The 19407-nt window shown below is 40.0% G+C and overlaps 1 protein-coding gene across 4 annotated transcripts in view; it reads right to left on the reverse strand.

The window, feature by feature from the left end:
* Window positions 1–6356: 6356 nt before the first annotated feature.
* C5 (complement C5) overlaps window positions 6357–19407 on the reverse strand; it is a 127398-nt gene continuing 114347 nt past the window's right edge. For 3 of the 4 annotated variants that reach the window (XM_054501275.2, XM_054501277.2, XM_054501276.2), the window contains 8 exons: window positions 17691–17793; window positions 16931–17005; window positions 16709–16814; window positions 15521–15604; window positions 14292–14381; window positions 11341–11424; window positions 7771–7909; window positions 6357–6897 (listed from right to left, as the gene is read on the reverse strand). In XM_054501275.2, coding sequence (XP_054357250.1) covers window positions 6768–6897; window positions 7771–7909; window positions 11341–11424; window positions 14292–14381; window positions 15521–15604; window positions 16709–16814; window positions 16931–17005; window positions 17691–17793 — 811 coding nt within the window. In that variant the 3' untranslated portion in view covers window positions 6357–6767. The remainder of the gene's footprint in view (window positions 6898–7770; window positions 7910–11340; window positions 11425–14291; window positions 14382–15520; window positions 15605–16708; window positions 16815–16930; window positions 17006–17690; window positions 17794–19407) is intronic. The other variant, XM_054501278.2, reaches the window with a different exon arrangement.

Below are 19407 nucleotides of genomic sequence, written 5' to 3' on the forward strand. Positions count from 1 at the left end.
ATAATCCTAGACCAGCTGCTCCTCTGGACCTCCATGTTCACAGGCAAAAATGAAGGAATTGGATGAGATGAGCTCTAGGTCCTTTCTGGTGTGGGCATTTTAGATTTGTATAATTCATGACTGTGCATGTAACATACACGTATCTGACTATAATGATGGAAACAGAGGAGGAGTGGACTTTTGGTGGCGGGGGGCCTCTGTCAGGTATGCAGCTGTAAGCATGGTGTCTGTATGTGCATGTTTCTGGGACAGGGGTCTGTGAAAGAGAAGAGTGGCCCTGGACAACTGGCGTGAGGCCTTGGTGTCCCTGGGAGCCATTCTGGTGCTCAGAGCCAGGCTGGGGTGTTCTCTGTGTCTGATGTCATAGAACATCAACAACAGACAAAATGGATCAATACTAAAAACGACTACTCTATAATCATGTTTGAGCAGGATATAAAAACAAGAACATTGTCCAAACCACAAAAATGACCACACACACCCTTTTCCTGGCTAAAGTGAGTAAGTGCTGCTACTTTTCCTCCCAGCTAGAAAAGAAATAAGATACTGGGTCATAGGATTGCCCCTGCTTCCTGAACGCATCCAATCCAGAGTAAAGTTCCACTTCTTTGAGGCTTCTCCCAAATACTCTATCACAAGTACAAATCCTATAATAAGGCTTTTCTAATGCACTCTCACCGAGAAGCCTTATGGTCCCCATGGTGTGTGTTCTCCCTTGTTGCAAAGACTCAATAAACTGAACCTTGTTCAGTTGCAGGTATTCCTGGTTGTCTTGATTGGAGGGAACTGATATGTCTATAGCTTTCATTAGATTCTGAAAAGGATGTGAATGTGGCTGGAGAAAATCCCACAACCCATGCTGATCAGTCCCACTTTAAATTCATGACTAGAAACTTCAAGTGGACCCTTAATATGAAGAAGCAAATATATTACAAGTCCTTAGTTGATTCAGCCTCCCTCTCTTTTAGATAACTGTCTCACCCTTCTTTCCTCCTGTCACACCTCCAATTGCTCCTCCCTATCTTCCATCTCAGGTGATGATCTTGCATCCTACTTCTCTGAGAAAGGGACTTCCACAGACTCTCACCACATCTACCCCTTGCCAGCGTCTGCTGCATGTGTTCAGCTTCTCTGCCTACAACCATGGGTCATGGATCAGGGATCGGTATGCTGCTGCCCAAGGGCTAAATCCAGCCTGCCTAGTCCATGCCCATTCTTTTCTGCATTATCTATGGCTGCATTTGTGCTACAATGAGAGAGTTGAGCAGTTGCAATAGAGACTTATGAGAATTATGGCCCACAAAGCCTAAAATATTTACAGATATTTTAATGCATGGCTCTTCACAGAAGTTTGCTGACCCCTGGCATAGGTGAGCTAGTCATGTTCTTATTTAAAGCCAAGTCCTCCACTTGTGCTCCAGATCCCATCCACTCTTACCTCTTCAAGGACATTACTCTAGTAATTCTCCTTTCTCTCTCCTGCATCGTCAATTATTTACTCTTTACTGAGTCATTCCCTTTAGAACACAATGTGTTATTTCTTCCATCTTAAACTTTCCTTCACTCTACTCCCCTCAATCCATTTCTTTGCTCCTTGAATGAGTTGTCCATATTCCCTGTCTCCAAATCCTCTTCTCCTATCTACTCTTAAACTCACGCTATTCAGGCTATTCTTCCCACTACTCCACCCAATTTGCCCTGTCAAAGTCACCAATGCTAAACCCAATAGCCAAGTCTTTATCTTACTTCTCTCTGAAGCATTTGATACAGTTCAACACTCTTCCTCCCAGAACCTCTTTCTTTTGTTTGGCTTGAGGGGACCTCATCTCTTGTTTTTTCTCCTAATTCAATGGATCCACTATCTCTTTTCTCTAATAACTTCATCTTGGAATGCTCAAAATGTCTATCCTTGGTCTTCTTTTTTTCCCCTCCTCTGTCTGTATTCACATCCTTAGTGATCTTAACTAGTCTAATGGTTTTAGTATGCTGATGATTCTCAGATTTATATTTTTCAGCCCAGAGCTCTCTCCTGAACTCCAGAACTATATGACCAATTGCCTTCCAGACTCCTTTACTTGGATGTTTAAGATTTCTTCTAAAACTCAACACATCCCAAACTGAACAGATTCCTAACTCCCCACAACCTGCTCCATCTGCAGCCTTCTTAATCTTAGGCAACTCCATATTTCCAGTTGTTCAGGCCAAAAATCTTGGCATCATCCTTGACTCCTCTCTTTCTCTCACACTTATTTCTACTCTATCAGGGAATTCAGTTAAACCTACAATATGAGTCCCTTCAATTAAGCCTACTGTATTAGTCCCTTTTGTATTGCTATAAAGGAATACCTGAGGCTGCAAAATTTATAAAGAAAAGAGATTTATTTGGCGCACGGTTCTGCAGGCTGTACGAGAAGCATGGTGCCAGCATCTGCTTATGGTGAGGCCTCAGGAAGCTTACAATCATGGTGGAAGGGAAAAAAGAGCCTAAGTGGCACATGGTGAGAGAGGAAGCAACCAGCTAGAAGGAGGTGCCAGGCTCTTTATAACAATCAGATCTCATGGTAACTAACAGAGTAAGAACTCTCATTACCATGGGGAGGGCACCAAGGCATTCACGAGGGATCCACTCCCATGGCCCAAACATCTTCCACCCAGCCTCACTTCCAACACTGGGGATCACATTTCAACAAGAGATTTCGGGGGACAAATATCCAAACTGTATCATTTACTTTTAAAGTATATCCAGAATTCAACCACTTTTCAATACCTCCACTACTACCACTCTGGTGTGAGGCACCGTCATCCCTCACCTAGTTTATTACAGTAGCCTCCTAGCCGTTCTCTTTACCCTTGCCTTATTTTCAACACAGCAGTTACAGTAGTCCTTTAAAAAGGCAAGACAGACCATGTCACTCTTCTTTTCAAAGCCTTGCAATGGCTCCTTTTTCCTTCCAAGTAAAGCCAAAGCCTCTTCCATTGGCTTCATAATCTGCACCTGCCACCCCTGCTTCCTTGCTTTTCCTGTGACACACCAGCATGCTCCTGCCTTAGGCCGGACACCATGTACCAAGAGTGCCAGGAACACTCTCCCCTTGGCTAGCTATGTGGCTCAATCTTTCACATCCTTCAAGTCTTTGCTCAAATTTCACCTTCTCATTGAAGCCCACCCTGACCTGGCCACCCTATTTAGAACTGCAACCCCTCCCCCGACCATTACCAGTCTCCTTTAGGCTGCTTTTTCTTTTTCCCATTGCTCTTACCACTTTCTGAGATCCAAGACTAATTGCTTAATTATTCTCTTTATTTTTTATTACATATGTCTCCCAGTTGGAATCTATGTTCCATAACAGCAGGGATCTTGGTACCAAGCACCTAGAATTGGGCCTAGCCTACAGTTACCAATCAATACATGTTTGTTGGATGTTGCTGAATACATTAGCATCATAGGGTCTGGAAAGAAAGACTGAATACGACTTTGGTCCAGAATTTCTCACTGAGAAATACGGAGCGAGGCTGCTTGCCTCAACCTTGGCTCACAGACCTCCACATATTTTCTTAAGACAGAGTATCTTAAACGTCAATCACTTGCATGCCAACTGCATGATTTTTGCCCTAAGAATAATCTTACTTTTATTTACTCAATACTTTTTCTTAAATAGACTTACTTCTTGGGAAATAAATTTATTTTGGAAGAAAATGTTATATCATGGCTTTGATGTGCTACTTTTTAAAAATACACGTTAAAATAAACATATGGCCACTAAAGTGAACAATGTGCATCATATCACCTAAGAACATCTTGCTTACCCCTGGGGAAACCTGCCTTAAGCATTCCCCCTTAACCAGAAAGGTCCTCCTGCACCTCCCACCTACCCAAATCCCACTGTCCTTCTCCAGGAAGCCTTGGCAGCTCTTCCAGCTTACTTCTCTGTGCTCTCTCCATACTTACAGACAAAATATGTAAGCCCAGGCCGGGCATAGTGGCTCACGCCTGTAATCCCAGCACTTTGGGAGGCCAAGGGAGGTAGATCACCTGAGGTCAGGCGTTTGAGACCAGCCTGACCAACATGGCGAAAACCCATCTGTACTAAATACAAAAAATTAGCTGGGTTCGGTGGCACATGTCTGTAATCCCAGCTACTTGGAAGGCTGAGGCAGGAGAATTGCTTGAACCTGGGAGGCGGAGGTTGCAGTGAGCTGAGATTGCGCCATTGCACTCCGGCCTGGGCAACAAGAGCAAAACTCACTCTCAAAAAAAAAAAAAAAAGAGAGAAAGAAAGAATGAAATATATAAGCCCAATATTTGGATGCTTATATGCCATTTGGCTTTTTCTGTTTCACATCATAAGATTATAGAACATCTTCTTAGCTACAGATAAAAGAGACATTAAAGTGTCCAATTCCCTTATTTTATAGGCTATCAAAGAGATTAAGAGGCTTGTCCCAAATCACTGCCAATTAGGGCCAAAGCCAAGACTAGAACTTGGGTCTTCTGATTCTCTATACTGTAGGGGAATCCACAAACACTTATTGAGTCCCTATGATGTGCCCAACATTATGCCAACTACAGGAGATACTGGTGAATAGAACAGACTCAGACCTTACCTATGTGGAGCTTTCAGTGTGGTCATGCTAAACTAATAATTCAATCTGATTAAGTAAATCATTGCAAGAGCACAAGTGCCTTGGAGGAGAAGTGCAGGGTTGGGTAATGGGCCCAGCCTGGTTTGGAGGGTCACAAAAGCCTCACTGAGAAAGTATGTTCAAATGCATAGGAGTTAGCTGAAGAGGAGCTGGCAGATATTTTAAATGGTGCCAGGCTAATTCACAAAAGCTTCTTTGATATTTGACAGCTGCATTGTGGGTTAATTAGGCCACTGTGGCCTGCCCTATTTGCCAAAGTGCTCAGGGAAAAGGCAGTCAGACTCCTGTGCCTTCGAAGCAGCACCAGTGGTTCCCTCCTCCCAGCAAGGGAAGTGACAGGAGACACCGAGAGGCCTGCTCTGGAGGAGGTTTCCTCACCCCTCGCTGACAGGGAGTGTGGGCATCTTGAACATGACACATTGGTTGTTTTTGCCAAGGGAGTGCCTACAATGTGAGCTTTGACATTAGAGAAAAATAAGTCCTTAGTCCCTGGAAGTGGAAAATCTTAGTGTTATTTACAAAGGCACACTAAAAGGCCTTGTGTAGCTTCACTTAACTAGTAAAAAGCAGACTCTTCAAAAGGAGATGCATTCCATTCTCTGTTAATTACCGTTATATCCGGAGGTCATCTTCATGTTTCCTGTGATAGTTCAGTGGGGCTGGTTAACCTGTGTCTAAGAAACTTCTACTATATCCTGCCTTACTGTTAGAAAATTCAACCCAACAAGCAATATGTAGTGATGTGGAACAGAGATGTATTTAGACTGAGATAGAGTCTTGGGTTTGATTTCCAATTCTTTTCCTTACTAGGATGGGAAAACTGCTTTACTTTTCTGAACCTCAATTTTCTTTTATTTTTTTCTTTTTTGAGATGGAGTCTCACTCTGTCACCCAGGCTGGAATGCAGTGGCATGATCTCGGCTCACTGCAACGTCCACCTCCTGGGTTCAAGTGATCCTCCTGTCTCAGCCTACTGAGTACCTGGGATTACAGGCTTGCTAAATTAGCCTGGCTAATTTTTATATTTTTAGTAGAGATGGGGTTTCACTATGTTGGCCAGGCTGGTCTCGAACTCCTGACCTCAAGTGATCTGCCTGTCTTGGCCTCCCAAAGTGCTGGGATTACAGGCTTGAGCCACCACGCCAGGCCTAAATCTCAATTTTCTTATCTGTAAGATGGGGATGATAATGATAATAATTTCTGAATCTTGTGAGAGTCTTGAGACATTAAATGAGAATATATGCGAGAGCTTTTTAATATGATCTGAAGTGCTGCAAAATGTCACTTAAAAATTAACTTCTGTTATGAATCCTCTTTTATAAAGCTCAAACTGAGGCTCAGAGAGAGACCTGGTTAGGGCTGGAGAAAGGTCTCCTGATCCACCACTCAGTTTCTTTTCACCAGGTTGCTGCACTGGGGCCTGTCTTTTAGTAAAGCAATTGTTGGTGAGAGCAAGTTCCTGGGGGAAATGAATATGTGCCGGGAGGGAGGGAAAGAGAGTAGAGGGTCTCCCTTCAGGGGTATGGAGAGGGCAATGGACGGGGAGAGGGCAGAGACAAACCCACCTACCTTCTCAGTGTGCTGAGGGCTCTGAGGCTAAGCCTGCTCAAGGTTAAGGTTCTCTACTGCTGACTTTCTCCATCTCTCTCAATTTGCCTGTCTTTGTGTGGTTGAAGCTGATCTAGCATAAAATAACAGGCTTTTTAGCACAGTTTGAAAGCAAACTCAGCCTTTAATGATCAGTTTCCTGTTCCTTGGTATTTTCTTTCAAGCAAAGGCCATGTTTTTGTAATACTCCCTTTCAATGGACAGTTCTTTCGGCCCCAGCAAACATTCCTGAGTGGTAGGTTTGAGGAGGTGTTCCAATTTATTGTTTCCGGTGTCCAATAGCCTTGGAGGAGTATCTGTCTTCATGCCCTCCAAGGCCATGTTATTTCAGAAAGTTACACTGTTTAAAATCATTCTCTAATAAAAGCGAGTGCCACTAATTCTAAGTAAAGTGAGCTTTACAAATGAGACCAGCTGTGAATGTTTAAAAAAAGAAGAAGAAGAAGAAAAAAAAAACGAACTTCAACAACAGGAGTCCATAAGTGCAAACTGTATGCAGTCGAACTTCAGGAATTTTAGCATCCATTTAAAAAGATATCTTCGGCAAATTCATCTAAATTAGCTAAAAATGCTTGACACGATGAACATGTTGTGTCTCTAGGCCAGTATTCAATCCAGGTCAAGGAATCTAAAGGGTAGATGTACCTACCAAGAAACAAAGTGTTTGTGAGGTGGCCACAATACAGAAAAGCTGAATTTGATTTCTTTTTTTTTTTTTTGAGACGGAGTCTCGCTCAGTCGCCCATGCTGGAGTGCAGTGGCATGATCTCGGCTCACTGCAAGCTCCGCCTCTTGGGTTCACGCCATTCTCCTGCCTCAGCCTCCGGAGTAGCTGGGACTACAGGCGCCCACCACCATGCCCGGCTATTTTTTTTTTGTATTTTTAGTAGAGACGGGGTTTCACTGTGTTAGCCAGGATGGTCTCGATCTCCTGACCTTGTGATCCGCCCGTCCTGGCCTCCCATAGTGCTGGGATTACAGGTGTGAGCCACCGCGCCCAGCCTGATTTATTTTATAAGAGCCCAGCTGTGGTCAGGTCCCCAGGGGTCAGGCTGTCTGCCAAATTCTTCTGTACCGGCCTCTCCTGGGGAGGGTTCACAAACCCTTAAGGAATTGTGAAGCTGCCTGGGGCTCCCATATTAAAGGCAGAAATGACATCTATTTCAATGACTAGTTTCTAAAAGCAGATAAGACAATGCATATTTATACATTTTCCTCTTTACAAACAACAGTCTGAGAACTATCAAGGGAGCTGGTGTGGTGGTTAGGGGAGGTCCGGTGAGTACTTTCAGATTCATCATCAGGTCCAGACACTCAGATGGTTAATCAGGCAGCTAAGTCCTCAGCTGCCACGATGGTTTTAAATCATTCTTTGTTTGACACTCATATTATTTCATTTATGTTCAAAATGGCTTGTTGGTTAAGAGCAGGGCCATAAGAAACACGTAGTGTATTTAATAATAAATTATACACACTTTTGGAGGGAAGATCAGCGACTGAGAAACATTGGTGACTTACCTGAAACTGAAATTGTATTTTATCTGGAGGGCTTCTTTACCCATAATTAAGTACTGTCTTCCTTTTACCAGCTCAGCGTTAGTACAGGTTACCTTCTTAATGAAGGTAATCTCAGAGTCTTTCTCAGCAACAGCTTCCCCTGAGAGACACGCAAGTCAAGTAAGGTTATAACATTCATGTTTTAATGTCACAATGATAAATTCTCAAGTTTTCTGTTTCCTCATGGCTATCGAGAAGTTCATGGCTAGTGGACAGCAGTGATATCCATGTGGTTAAGGCTTCAGTCTCTGGAGCCAGACTGTCTGGGTTGAACTCTAAGCATGCCGCTTCCTGGCTATGTGACTGGGAAAATGATTTATGTTATCTGTATAAGGCCTTAGACCCTCATCTTAAGACTGGACATGATAATAAAACCTATCTTGTAGAACCATCGTGAGATTAAATGGGTTAATATATAAAAAGTGCCTGGAACATAGTAGGAACTATGTAAGTACTTATTATTACTCTTATAGAACCAGAATTAAAAGAACCTCTCTATAGTTGAACAATATTCATCTCCACATTACATAGTAAAATATAAAATTATTTGGTAGTTGGCAACTGTCAACTTTGTAGAAAAGTATAAGATGTGAAAGACTTGGAAAATTTCAAAGATAATAATTTTGGGATTCCCAAAGAACTCACAAGTAGCCAGTTCCCCTACCTGGAATGCATTCCTCCCCATGTTGGCCTCTTGAATTTCATTTATCTTAAAAGTCTCCTTCAATTCTCACAATATCCAGTAAAATATTCCTGGATGCTCTTTGTTTTAAATATCTTTTGGTCTCCTCCTTACCTCTTTTACACTTGAATTTCTATCACAATGTTTTGTCCCACATCTGTCCTTCTAGCTAGACTAGAAACTTCTTAAGGCATGGACTGTGTCTGATTTATTGCTAGGACTGATATTTAACTATTAAGCTTTGGCAGAGTCATCTTAATTGTTAAGTCCTGAAAAACTTCTGAACCAATTGGCAAATAGTGTATAATAGAAATTGTGTAAATGGTAAACTTTCATTAGTAATATAAATTTCAGTGTATACTCATTAGTTCAAGCTGATTTCTTAGGCTGCCCTGATGGTGTAGATTCCTATTACGTCAATATCTGAGCAACATTACCAGTACTATCTGCCATTTCAGCCTCTGTCGTAGTAAGCAGTGTGGCTGTGTGGGGCCTTACTATTTTTTAAACTTCTCATCATGGAAAATTTAAAGTATATTCAGAAGAGAGAACAGGCAACTACCCTGGGCTTCAATAATAACTAAACTTTTATTCTTCTGTATCCTCACCTATTCTAAGCACTCTGTGCTTTGGAGAAATACCAATTTATCATTATCCTCAAACTACAGTTTGCCCTTGATTCTAAATGGTTTATGGTCACTGTGCCACAATTCTTCTGTAAGTAGTGTGTGGTATTTTTATATGTATAAAAATTCAAAATTTATGTGTTAAAAATGAGCCCAGAATAAGGAGATGAAGTATGCCAATGTTTCTTAAGATTTCCTTTTAAATATCATAAAATGCATCTTTGGATCTACAGGAGAACAAAGAAGAAATGATACTAATAAAAAAATTGTAGCTTGGGAATCATCCGATGCTATGAAAAATTTAGAACAGTCTAAAATGTCTTGATACTATGCAAGAATCAGTATCAAATAAAACAAATAATTTGTATTTCTGGAATGAAAAGCACTTTGTTATTTCAGTAAAAAGAGAATGGCTTATTACTGCTTGTAATATGAATATTGGATGAAAATGGTGCTCAAACGTTGGACTGTAGAAAGATCAAAGTTCTAAACACTTATTTCATTAGAATGGCAACTAGCCTGCAAATTAAAAAATTGTGACCATCAATGAAGAAAAAAACAAAATAACATCACAAATAAATTTCATACAATGAAACTTTCAAAATAACAAAAATTAAAAAAAAAACTTATCGAAGTGTTAATAAAGCAAATACAAAATTGAAAAACATTACTAGGATTTTAAACTCTAGGGTATGGTTAGTAATAATCAAGCTGGGAGGCTAAGGAGAGAGGATCCCTTGAGCCTAGAAGTTTGAGACCAGCCTGAACAACATAGCGAGACCCCGTCTCAAAAGAAAAAAAATCAAGCATTTTCGGACTCGAAATATTTGATAGAATTTCAAAAGAGAAAAAAATTTTGTATAAACATACTATTGCAATTTAGCTTTATGGTCCTACTTATTGCAAAATTTATATCAGTCGAAATGAGGCCAGGCGCGATGGCTTGCACATGTAATCCCAGCATTTCAGGAGGCTGAGGCGAGTGGATCACTTGGGCCCAGGAGTTCAAGACCAGCCTGGCCAACATGTAAGACCCCATCTCCACTAAAATACAAAAATAAGTCAGGCGTGGTGGTGCATGTCTGTAATCCCAGCTACTCAGGAGGCTGAGGCAGGAGAATCACTTGAACCTGGGAAGCAGAGTTTGCAGTGAGCCAAGATCATGCCACTGCACTCCAGCCTGGGTGACAGAGTGAAACTTCATCTAAAAAAAAAAAAAAATGTAATCCCATTCACAATAGCCACACACACACAAAAATCCTAGGAATACAGCTAACTAAGGAGGTGGATGATCTCTACAATAAGAATTACAAAACACTGCTCAAAGAAATCAGAGATGACACAAACAAATGGAAAAACATTCCACGCTCATGGATAGGAAGAATCAATATTGTTAAAATGGCCATACTGCCCAAAGCAATTTACAGATTTAATGCTATTCCTATCAAAATACCAATGTCATTTTTCATAAAGTTAGAAAAAAACATTTTAATATTCATATGGAACAAACAACTTGAATAGCCAAAGGAATTCTAAGCAAAAAGTACAAAGCTGGAGGCCTCCTACTACCTGACTTCAAACTATATTACAAGGCCACAGTAACCAAAGCAGCATGTTACTGATACAAAAAAAGACATGTAGACCAATGGAACAGGTTACAGAACCCAGAAATAAAGCCACTATCCTAAGTGAATTAACACAGTAACAGAAAACCAAATATCACATATTTTCACTTATAAGTGGGAACTAAACACTGAGTACACATGGACACAAAGAAGGGAACACTAGACAGCAGAGCCTACTTGAGGGTAGAGGGTGGGAAGAGGGTGAGGATTGAAAAATTACCTATTGGGTACTATGCTTATTACCTGGGTGACAAAATGATCTATATACCAAACCCCCACAACATGCAATTTACCCATGTAACAAACTTGCACAGGTATCCCCTGAACCTAAAATAAAAGTTGGAAAGAAAAAGAAATTGGACAATTACACAATTAAAAAAAAATTTTGCTGAAGTTTGAGAAAAATGAATTCAATGAGAAATATTTATATGAACATCTTTAAAAAATGTTTCTCCCCAAGTAGAATATAAGCTTTAAAAAGGCAGGAGCTCTGTCTTATTTGAGTTGTATCTTCTGTGTCTAATATAATACCTGGCGGCACATAGTCAGTACTAAATAGTTGTTGAATGAAAGAACGAATGAATGAATGAATTCTCACCAGTTTTGTAGATATCCAGAAGGGTTGCCTTGTACTTGACAAAAACATTTTCTACGGTGATGGATGTGATGCTAACTTTATAAGCTGGTAAAAGACAAACAAAAATGAAACAATTCAGTCTTAATACTATTAATGCTATGTCCAGTAGAAGCCAGAATTTGTCAAACATGAGAAATGAAGCATGGCAAACTATTATAGTTCTTATTTCCTCCAAGAAGCCTTCCCCAATCCCCTCAGTCTGATTCAATCTCTCAATCTATTAGAATCATTAGCCCTGGCCAATGTTATAGAAGAGGCTGATTAGAATAAGAGACATATTTAATAAAATAGCAGAAGCACATAAAACAAACAAACAAGATAAACCTTTGTTAGATGTTAAGTTCAGAGGCTGATCCTTTAAGATGAGTGGAATCATGCCCATGGGCATCTTTTGAAGAACCCCTTCATTCTCTTTTCCATGGCCACAGAGGAGGGCTTATCTCTCATTCAGGTCTACCATGTGAGCTTTCTTGGTTCCTTGCTTTGCTTCCTCATAGTTTCACTGGCTTTAATCTTTGGTTTTTAGGATGATTCTGTTTTCTCACTCACCCTTGCTTGGCAACTACCTAACATGAGCTGCCCACAATCCTGTTTTCTCTTCATTCAGACATCAATGTTTGATGCATAATGTGCTTGACCTCAGGTCTGGAAAGACCAGCTTGAAGGGACCCATTCTTTCTATGTGGCCTCAGAAGAGATTTATTTTATTTTTGCTTTTGATCTTTCTATTTTTTGTTTTGAAATTAGTGACCTAAAAGATTTGTTCATTCTAGATATCCCTCAAGTCTTTAAGTCTATCCCAGATATAGATCGACAGATTGAGAGATAGATAGGTGAACTCATCATGGCAGAACCAGGGGCTATGTAAATTAGTGGCTTAAAATGCATGAAAAGTGTTCTTTCAGATTCATAAGTCTTTATAACGGACATGGGCAATGTACTTACTATGTGGGCCTGGGTAGAGAGATAGAACTACTTAATTTTGTTTCTATTCTGTTATTCCAGTTATAGCTTGTGGTCCAGAAAAAGCCAGCTAAGTCTTTTCTTGAAACAACACAATAAACCCAAATTGCATTTATTCTCTGTGTTAAAATAGATTTCTGATATTTTAGATTTAAAATAGTTCTAAAATGGAGGGAAGAAATAATTTAGTGGAATTTTTGTTTGTTAAAACAATATAGTATTCTCAAGTCTTCATGTATTTAACAAACTGCAGTGGGCCTAGGCTGAATCAGGCAGCTTTTTAGCTTTTTTTTTTTTTCCAAAATCAAGATAAATTCAAAGGAAAAAAATGTTATTAATAATACAAAACTTATTCTGTTGCCTGAATTACTATTAAGAGAATTCAGTAGACTTCGATGGAAAAAATACTGGAGATCAGGATGCATCTTAATTCTATTACTTGCTTTCTGCATGACCTTGAGCAAATTATTTAATCTCCCTGAGCCTCAGTTTCTTCACTGGTAAATAGTGATAATCCTCTGTTACTTTTTTTGACAGGGTCTCACTCTGTCACTCAAGCTGGAGTGCAATGGCTTACTGCAATCTCCACCTCCCAGGCTCAAGCGATCGTCCTGCCTCAGCCTCCGAAGTAGCTAGGGCTACAGACATGAGCCATCAATGCACAGCTAATTTTTATATTTTTTGTAGAGACAGGGTTTTGCCATGTTGCCCAGGCTGGTCTAGAACCCCTGAGCTCAAAGTGATCCACCTGCCTCAGCCTCCCAAAGCGCTGGGACTACAGGCATGAGCCACCGCACCCAGCCCTCATGAAGTTCTTAGGAGACCGTTTCCGTAAGAACAAGAACCCTTTCCATTGCAATGAGAAACTGTCTATGGAAGCTGTTGCTAAACACAAAGTGCCAAATTGGCTGTACTTATTTTTTTAATCTATAAATAACACCCTTCAAATTTCTTTCTTTCTTTTTTTTTTGGTGGGGGGGGACAAAGTCTTGCTGTGTTGCCCAGGCTGGAGCGCAGTTGTATGATCTTGGCTCACTGCAAGCTCCTCCTCCTGGGTTCAAGTGATTCTCCTGTCTCACCCTCCTGAGTAGCTGGAATTACAGGCATGCACCACTATGCTTGGCTAATTTTTGTATTTTTAGTAGAGACAGGGTTTTGCCATGTTCACCCCAGGCTGGTCTTGGACTCCTGACCTCAGGTGATCCACCCACCTCGGCCTCCCAAAGTGCTGGTATTACAGGCATGAGCCATTGCGCCCAGCTCCACCCTTCCAATTTCAAAATGAAAAAAATGATTTGAGATAGTGTACAATATGCTTTCTCTCTCTCAAAAAATGCCAGCAATAAACATCAAAAACTGAATAGAAAACAAAGGAGCTAATTTTATCAGGAACTGAGACAAGGCTACAACTGTACTTGAACACTAATTTAGCTCTAAGCTCTGGACAACTAGAAGGACTGAGATTTGCTTTTTCAAATGGAGAGCGTCTCAAACATGGATTGCAATCTTGAATATATTAAAAATTATTTGGTATTTATATATTTACCCTGAAGAGATTTTTTAAAAACCAAACCCCCTAAACCACCTTTGCCTCTGCCTCTGGTCTATCAATTGGAAGAGTACAGAATTGAAATCTTATACCTCTGTGGCTTCTCAAAAGTTCCCTTTGACTATGTTTTAGTGCCTGTAATTGAAAAAGCTCTATTGCGGGAAAGTATCCTGGCTGGGTATACATGTCACTTCTATTATTTATAATGAAAATCACATTTCTTTGCTGAGGAATAAAAATTTTGCATGTTAGTGCTAAAAATCGATGGCATTTTCCTTCAGGGGATCACATGGAATGTTGTATCCATATAATCACTATATAAAGTTTTTGATCTTTCTAACTGAACACGTATTCATAAAATTTCGTGTTTAAAGGAGCTATATTGAACTTTTGAACTCACCATATGCAATCTCTGGTTTACATGCTGTTTGTTTTCTTGTCTCTGCAGAGATTGTCAGATCCAATTCTTTCTGCATTTGCCCACAATCAGCTGGATTTTGTGAAAATTGGTAAAAATAAGGTTAACGGAAAGAAGCAGACACTCTTTCTAGGAGTAAACACGGTTTCTCATGAGCCCAGAGACAACCCAATATAACCTTACAAATGTCAGACTTCTAAGACCTGCCCATTTTCTTTTCTTTCATAAAGTGAAACATTACATAAAGCAAAAACAAAACAAACAAAAACAAAAAAAATCTTGAGCATGTCACAAGCTTGTCTAACCCACGGCCCGTGGGCTGCACATAGCCCAGGACAGCTTTGAATGCAGCACAACACAAATTCGTAAAGTTTCTTAAAATATTATGAGATTTTTCTTGTGATTTTTGTTTTAGCTCATTAGCTATTGTTAGTGTTAGTGTATTTTATGTCTGGCCCAAGACAATTCTTCCAATGTGGCCCACTGAAGCCAAAAGATTGGACACCCCTGGCATAAGACTTATTGTTAGACTGGGTGGCTACTCCACATTCAGGTCGTTAGAAATGTATGTGGTTCCCTTGATGAAAGGGGGAAATTTTTCCATTTTCAGTATAATCAGAAGTCCTTTGAAGGACCCAAAACGATATGTGACTGATTTATAGCTATAAAATGGCACAATAAGTACCCAGAAAATGTGTAGATATTGAGGATTTTGAAAAAACCAAAACTAACTGAGACCCTCATGGAGCCAGCTGTTGATTACTGGTGAGTTCTGGATCTTTTCCTTGGCCAAGAAAGCTTTCTTCAATTTAGGAAAGACTAAATGGAACTGGACAATAAACAGAATTCATTAACTGGGAAGTATAAGAGAAAAGAAACAGAAGCTAGTGGTTCAGTGCTGAGCCTCTGGTCCTATGTGATAAAAAGACTAGGTGAAAGTAAAATTTCACATCATGTTGCCCCTTTAATATCCAACAACCCTCTCGATGGTGTTTCCTTGCCTCTGTACAGCATGAACTATCAGGTTGTTCAGGAACTGTGAAAATGCAGTTTTACAATGCTCAAGGAATCATTAGCTTTCAATTAGCTGAGATAGCATTTCTACTTCTGAGAAAGAACAGTTTACCAAACAGTGTCCCCCAGATTAACCTCAGGTTATGAATGACTGCTTTAAATAAGCATGCAGCCTAAATATGCTAAATAAAGTTTACCTTCTACACACTTGCACACGGCTCCTTCACAGACTTTCTGAATTTTGATATTGGAAGTGCTATAAAACATGGTACACTGTTTATCTGTGGCAACAAAAGTGTGGTTAAGAGAAGTGGTTTGATTGAAGAACAACACATTTACTAATTGGCAAGTCTCTTACATGGAGCCTCAGAGATTGCTTATTTTAAACCCTTCTTTTTATAGCTAAGGCCCAGGGAGATGAAATTATGAACTGGCTGTCCTGGGAAGTGTTCCGCTACCCTCAGAAAGATCTCCCCTTTTTCGCTTAGTTCTGTGCTTGAAATACTCGTTTCTCAGAAATAAAACATTTGATGCTTCTATAAGTAAGAGTAAAATAAATTATGTTGCATGAGGATCTTTTGAAAGAGTTGGAATTGTTTAGGGTGGACAAGGGAAGAAAAGCATATATCTATGTATCTCTTTATATCTATCTCAAGGGGAAGAGGGACTATGTATGTTCTATGTGATTTCAGAATATAAAACTAGAATGAATGGGTGTCAGAGTTTTGGTTCACTTTAAGAATTTTCTAACAAGTAGAACTGCCCAAGGTGGAGTCATCTGTCTTGTGAACCAATAAACTCTCCAACCACATAACATTCTCAAAAGTGGCTGAATAGTCAAATGTGGGATCACCCATTCATAAATATTTATTGAGTTCACATTCTATACCCGACGCTGCGTTAGATACTAGGGACACAAGAATGAAAACACCCTGGGGTTGATGAGAAAGACATACAAATAATTGAATGCAATGTGACAGCTGCTATAACAGAGCTATCTGCAAAGTGTAACAAGAATATAGATGGGCTAGAAGTTGTTCTGGGGGGATTGAGTTGATTTCTCTCAAAAGGAGAGATACGATTTATCTGTGAACACCATAGATAAAACTGAGGCAAAGAATATTGAAGTTGGAGGCACTTTAATCCAGTTATTTTAAACATGAAGAAACCGAGGACTGAGGTGAAATGGTCTGCTCAATGTCAAGAAGTAGTTTATGTACAATATTTTGTATGCAGTAGTTTGAAAGTTCAAACTGGGACTTTTATGAAGAGTGGTCTCTAAGAGAGGCAATACATAAAATTTACAGGACTCTAGTGGATTTCTAAATGTTCTGGAAAGAACACAAAGTATTCTTCTGAAGAAATGCTAGCATGGAGTTGATTACCTGGTCTGTGGTATTCATACACTGTGAAAGTGGCAGGACTAAGAAACCCAACTTCAAAGAGTTCAAATATCCGGAATCGTACACAAAGGAAATCACGGGAGGGAATCTGTTTAACAAATTCAAGAATTTAAAGAAATGATGGAGAGACGATATTTATAATCTTTTAGCCTGTATATTTTGAATAGTAATAGTAAAGGAAAAATGGTTGGAGGTGGAGCTTACCGAATTCAGTTGCAGAATAACATGTCCGTCTTTGATTTGGTAATCAGTGAATAGTTGATCCACCCCTTCCACAAGCTAAGGGGGAAAAGAGAGAAGCTTGAATTTCATTTCATTATCTTTTTGTTTAAATGCATTCACCTGTTGATGAGATGTCACATTGCAGGGATGTGATCTGTAATTCAAAGAAATGGAAGAGCAGTTCCTCTTCTTGAAAAAGTCTGAACACATTAGCATATAAACTCATATTTTTCAGAGCATGCTAGTGTATGCTTCTGCTTCACTTTGATAAATCAAAACTTAGGTTAATTATGTTTTGAAAAGAATATTCTGGCCAGGCCTGGTAGCTCACGCCTGTAATCCCAGCAGTTTGGGAGGCCAAAGCCAGTGGATCACCCTGACGTCAGGAGTTCGAGACCAGCCTGACTGACATGGAGAAACCTCGTCTCTACTAAAAATACAAAAAAATTAGCCAGGCATGGTGGTGCATGCCTGTAATCCCAGCTACTCGGGAGGCTGAGGCAGGAGAATCGCTTGAACCCAGGAGGTGGGGTTGCAGTGAGCCAAGATTGCATCACACTCCAGCTTGGGCAACAAGAGTGAAAATCCATCCATCTCCAAAAAAAAAAAAACAAAAACAAAGAATATTCTGGGTGATTCTATAAAAGTGGTATATTAAAATGAAAGAAAGTAAAATTGTCTATAAAATAATTCAGAAAAGAAAACAAAGCATTCACAACACGATTTAAAAGAAAACACATACAGCTTTTAAGTCTTCTTCATTTGCACCGATTCCAGTAGGCAAGGAGATGTCCATCACTGCATGAGAGGATCCAGATGATGATTCTTCCCTGCTGGGCTTGTAGCTAAAATAAAAAAAAGGTTAGAAAATGTAATAAATAAGTGAATAAGATTCTTTAAGAAAGGACAGTGTTCCTCAGTAGACCTTAATTTTTAAATTTGGGTCTCCATTTATTTGCTTTTCTACAATGTATGTGTTAAAATCTCTGACTTTAGAGTTGCAAGAGATCTTTGAGTCATCTATTCTCTTTCCTCACTTGATCAATAATCTCAATAGACCAATCTACTGGAACACAGAAGTCATCCACGCCAAGCTAACTAGCTGGGGAAACTCAGGATGAGAGTAAGGCACTGGTTCAAGGTCACACAGCTAATTCATGCAGAGCTGCAGAAGAATCCAGGTCTTTGGATTCTCACGTTAGTTCATTTTCTAATGAAGCATATTCCAAGGAAAAAATCAGTTGTATGTTGAAAAGAGATTCAATGAATATGTCCAGGAAAAGCTGGAAGAAAATACACTAAGGCCAGGCACGGTGGCTCATGCCTGTAATCCCAGCACTTTGGGAGGCCAAGGCAGGCGGATCACTTGAGGTCAGGAGTTCAAGACCAGCCTGGCTAACATGGTGAAACTACGTCTTTACTAAAAATACAAAAAAAAAAAATTAGCCGGGCGTGGTGGGACACGCCTGTAATCCTAGCTACAGGAGAATTGCTTGAACCTGGGAGGCGAAGGTTGCAGTGAGCCGAGATCATACCACTGCACTTCAGCCTGGGAGACAGAGTGAGACTCCCTCTTTAAAAACAAACAAACAAAAAAAACCCACTAAATATTAGTAGCTACTTTGGATGGTGAGATTATAAGCAATTATCTCTTTTCTTTTTCATGCTTTTCTCTATTTTCTAAATTTCCCATAATAGCTACTTTATGTAGAAAATGTTTCAAGGACTATCTTTTCAGTAGGAATTCTGCTAGTAGGAAGTTAAGGAGAAATGCAAAAAGGGCACAATGGGAGGGTTTTGTTTTTGTTTTTGTTTTGTAAGAGAGAAAAGAATACTGAAATGGAGAATCAGGAAACTTGGGTTTATTCCAGTTCTGAGATTCCCACAAATCATTTCCCCTTTCTAAGCTCATTTTCTTATTTGTAAAATTAACTGTGAAGAAGTATAAGCTTGTGTTTTAAATTTATCTTTATAATTCCCAGGCTTTGGTTTTGGGTGGCAGAGGCTTAGAGCTACCATTAAGAAATGTTAGAAGACATAAAAGAGACAGGCTGGCGGGGCTGAGGCTGGAGCAGGGACAGAGAGAGTGTGGTTCTGTAAAAGTTGATTTCAGGTTCCAGCCTCACCTCAAGATGCTTGAAAGGCAGCTGGATGTTTGAGAGTGAAGCTTGGGAGAGCAGTCAGGATTAAAGGAAGAAATTAAAAGACAGCTTCATAAGGGGGAAAATGAATTGATCTCACCTACAGGTATGAATGTTGATGGAAGAGGAGATACTAAGCAAGTTAGTGAGGGGTCAGGGCATATCTTTTCCTCAATGACACCTCATAGAGCATATATAATACAGTCCCAGCTGGGTGCGGTGGCTCACACCTGTCATCCCAGCACTTTGAGAGGCTGAGTCAGATCAGCTGAAGCCAGGAGTTCAAGACCAGCCTGGCCAACATGGTGAAACCTCTTG

Source organism: Pongo pygmaeus, chromosome 13 (assembly GCF_028885625.2).
Source record: "Pongo pygmaeus isolate AG05252 chromosome 13, NHGRI_mPonPyg2-v2.0_pri, whole genome shotgun sequence".
Classification (NCBI taxonomy): domain Eukaryota; kingdom Metazoa; phylum Chordata; class Mammalia; order Primates; family Hominidae; genus Pongo; species Pongo pygmaeus.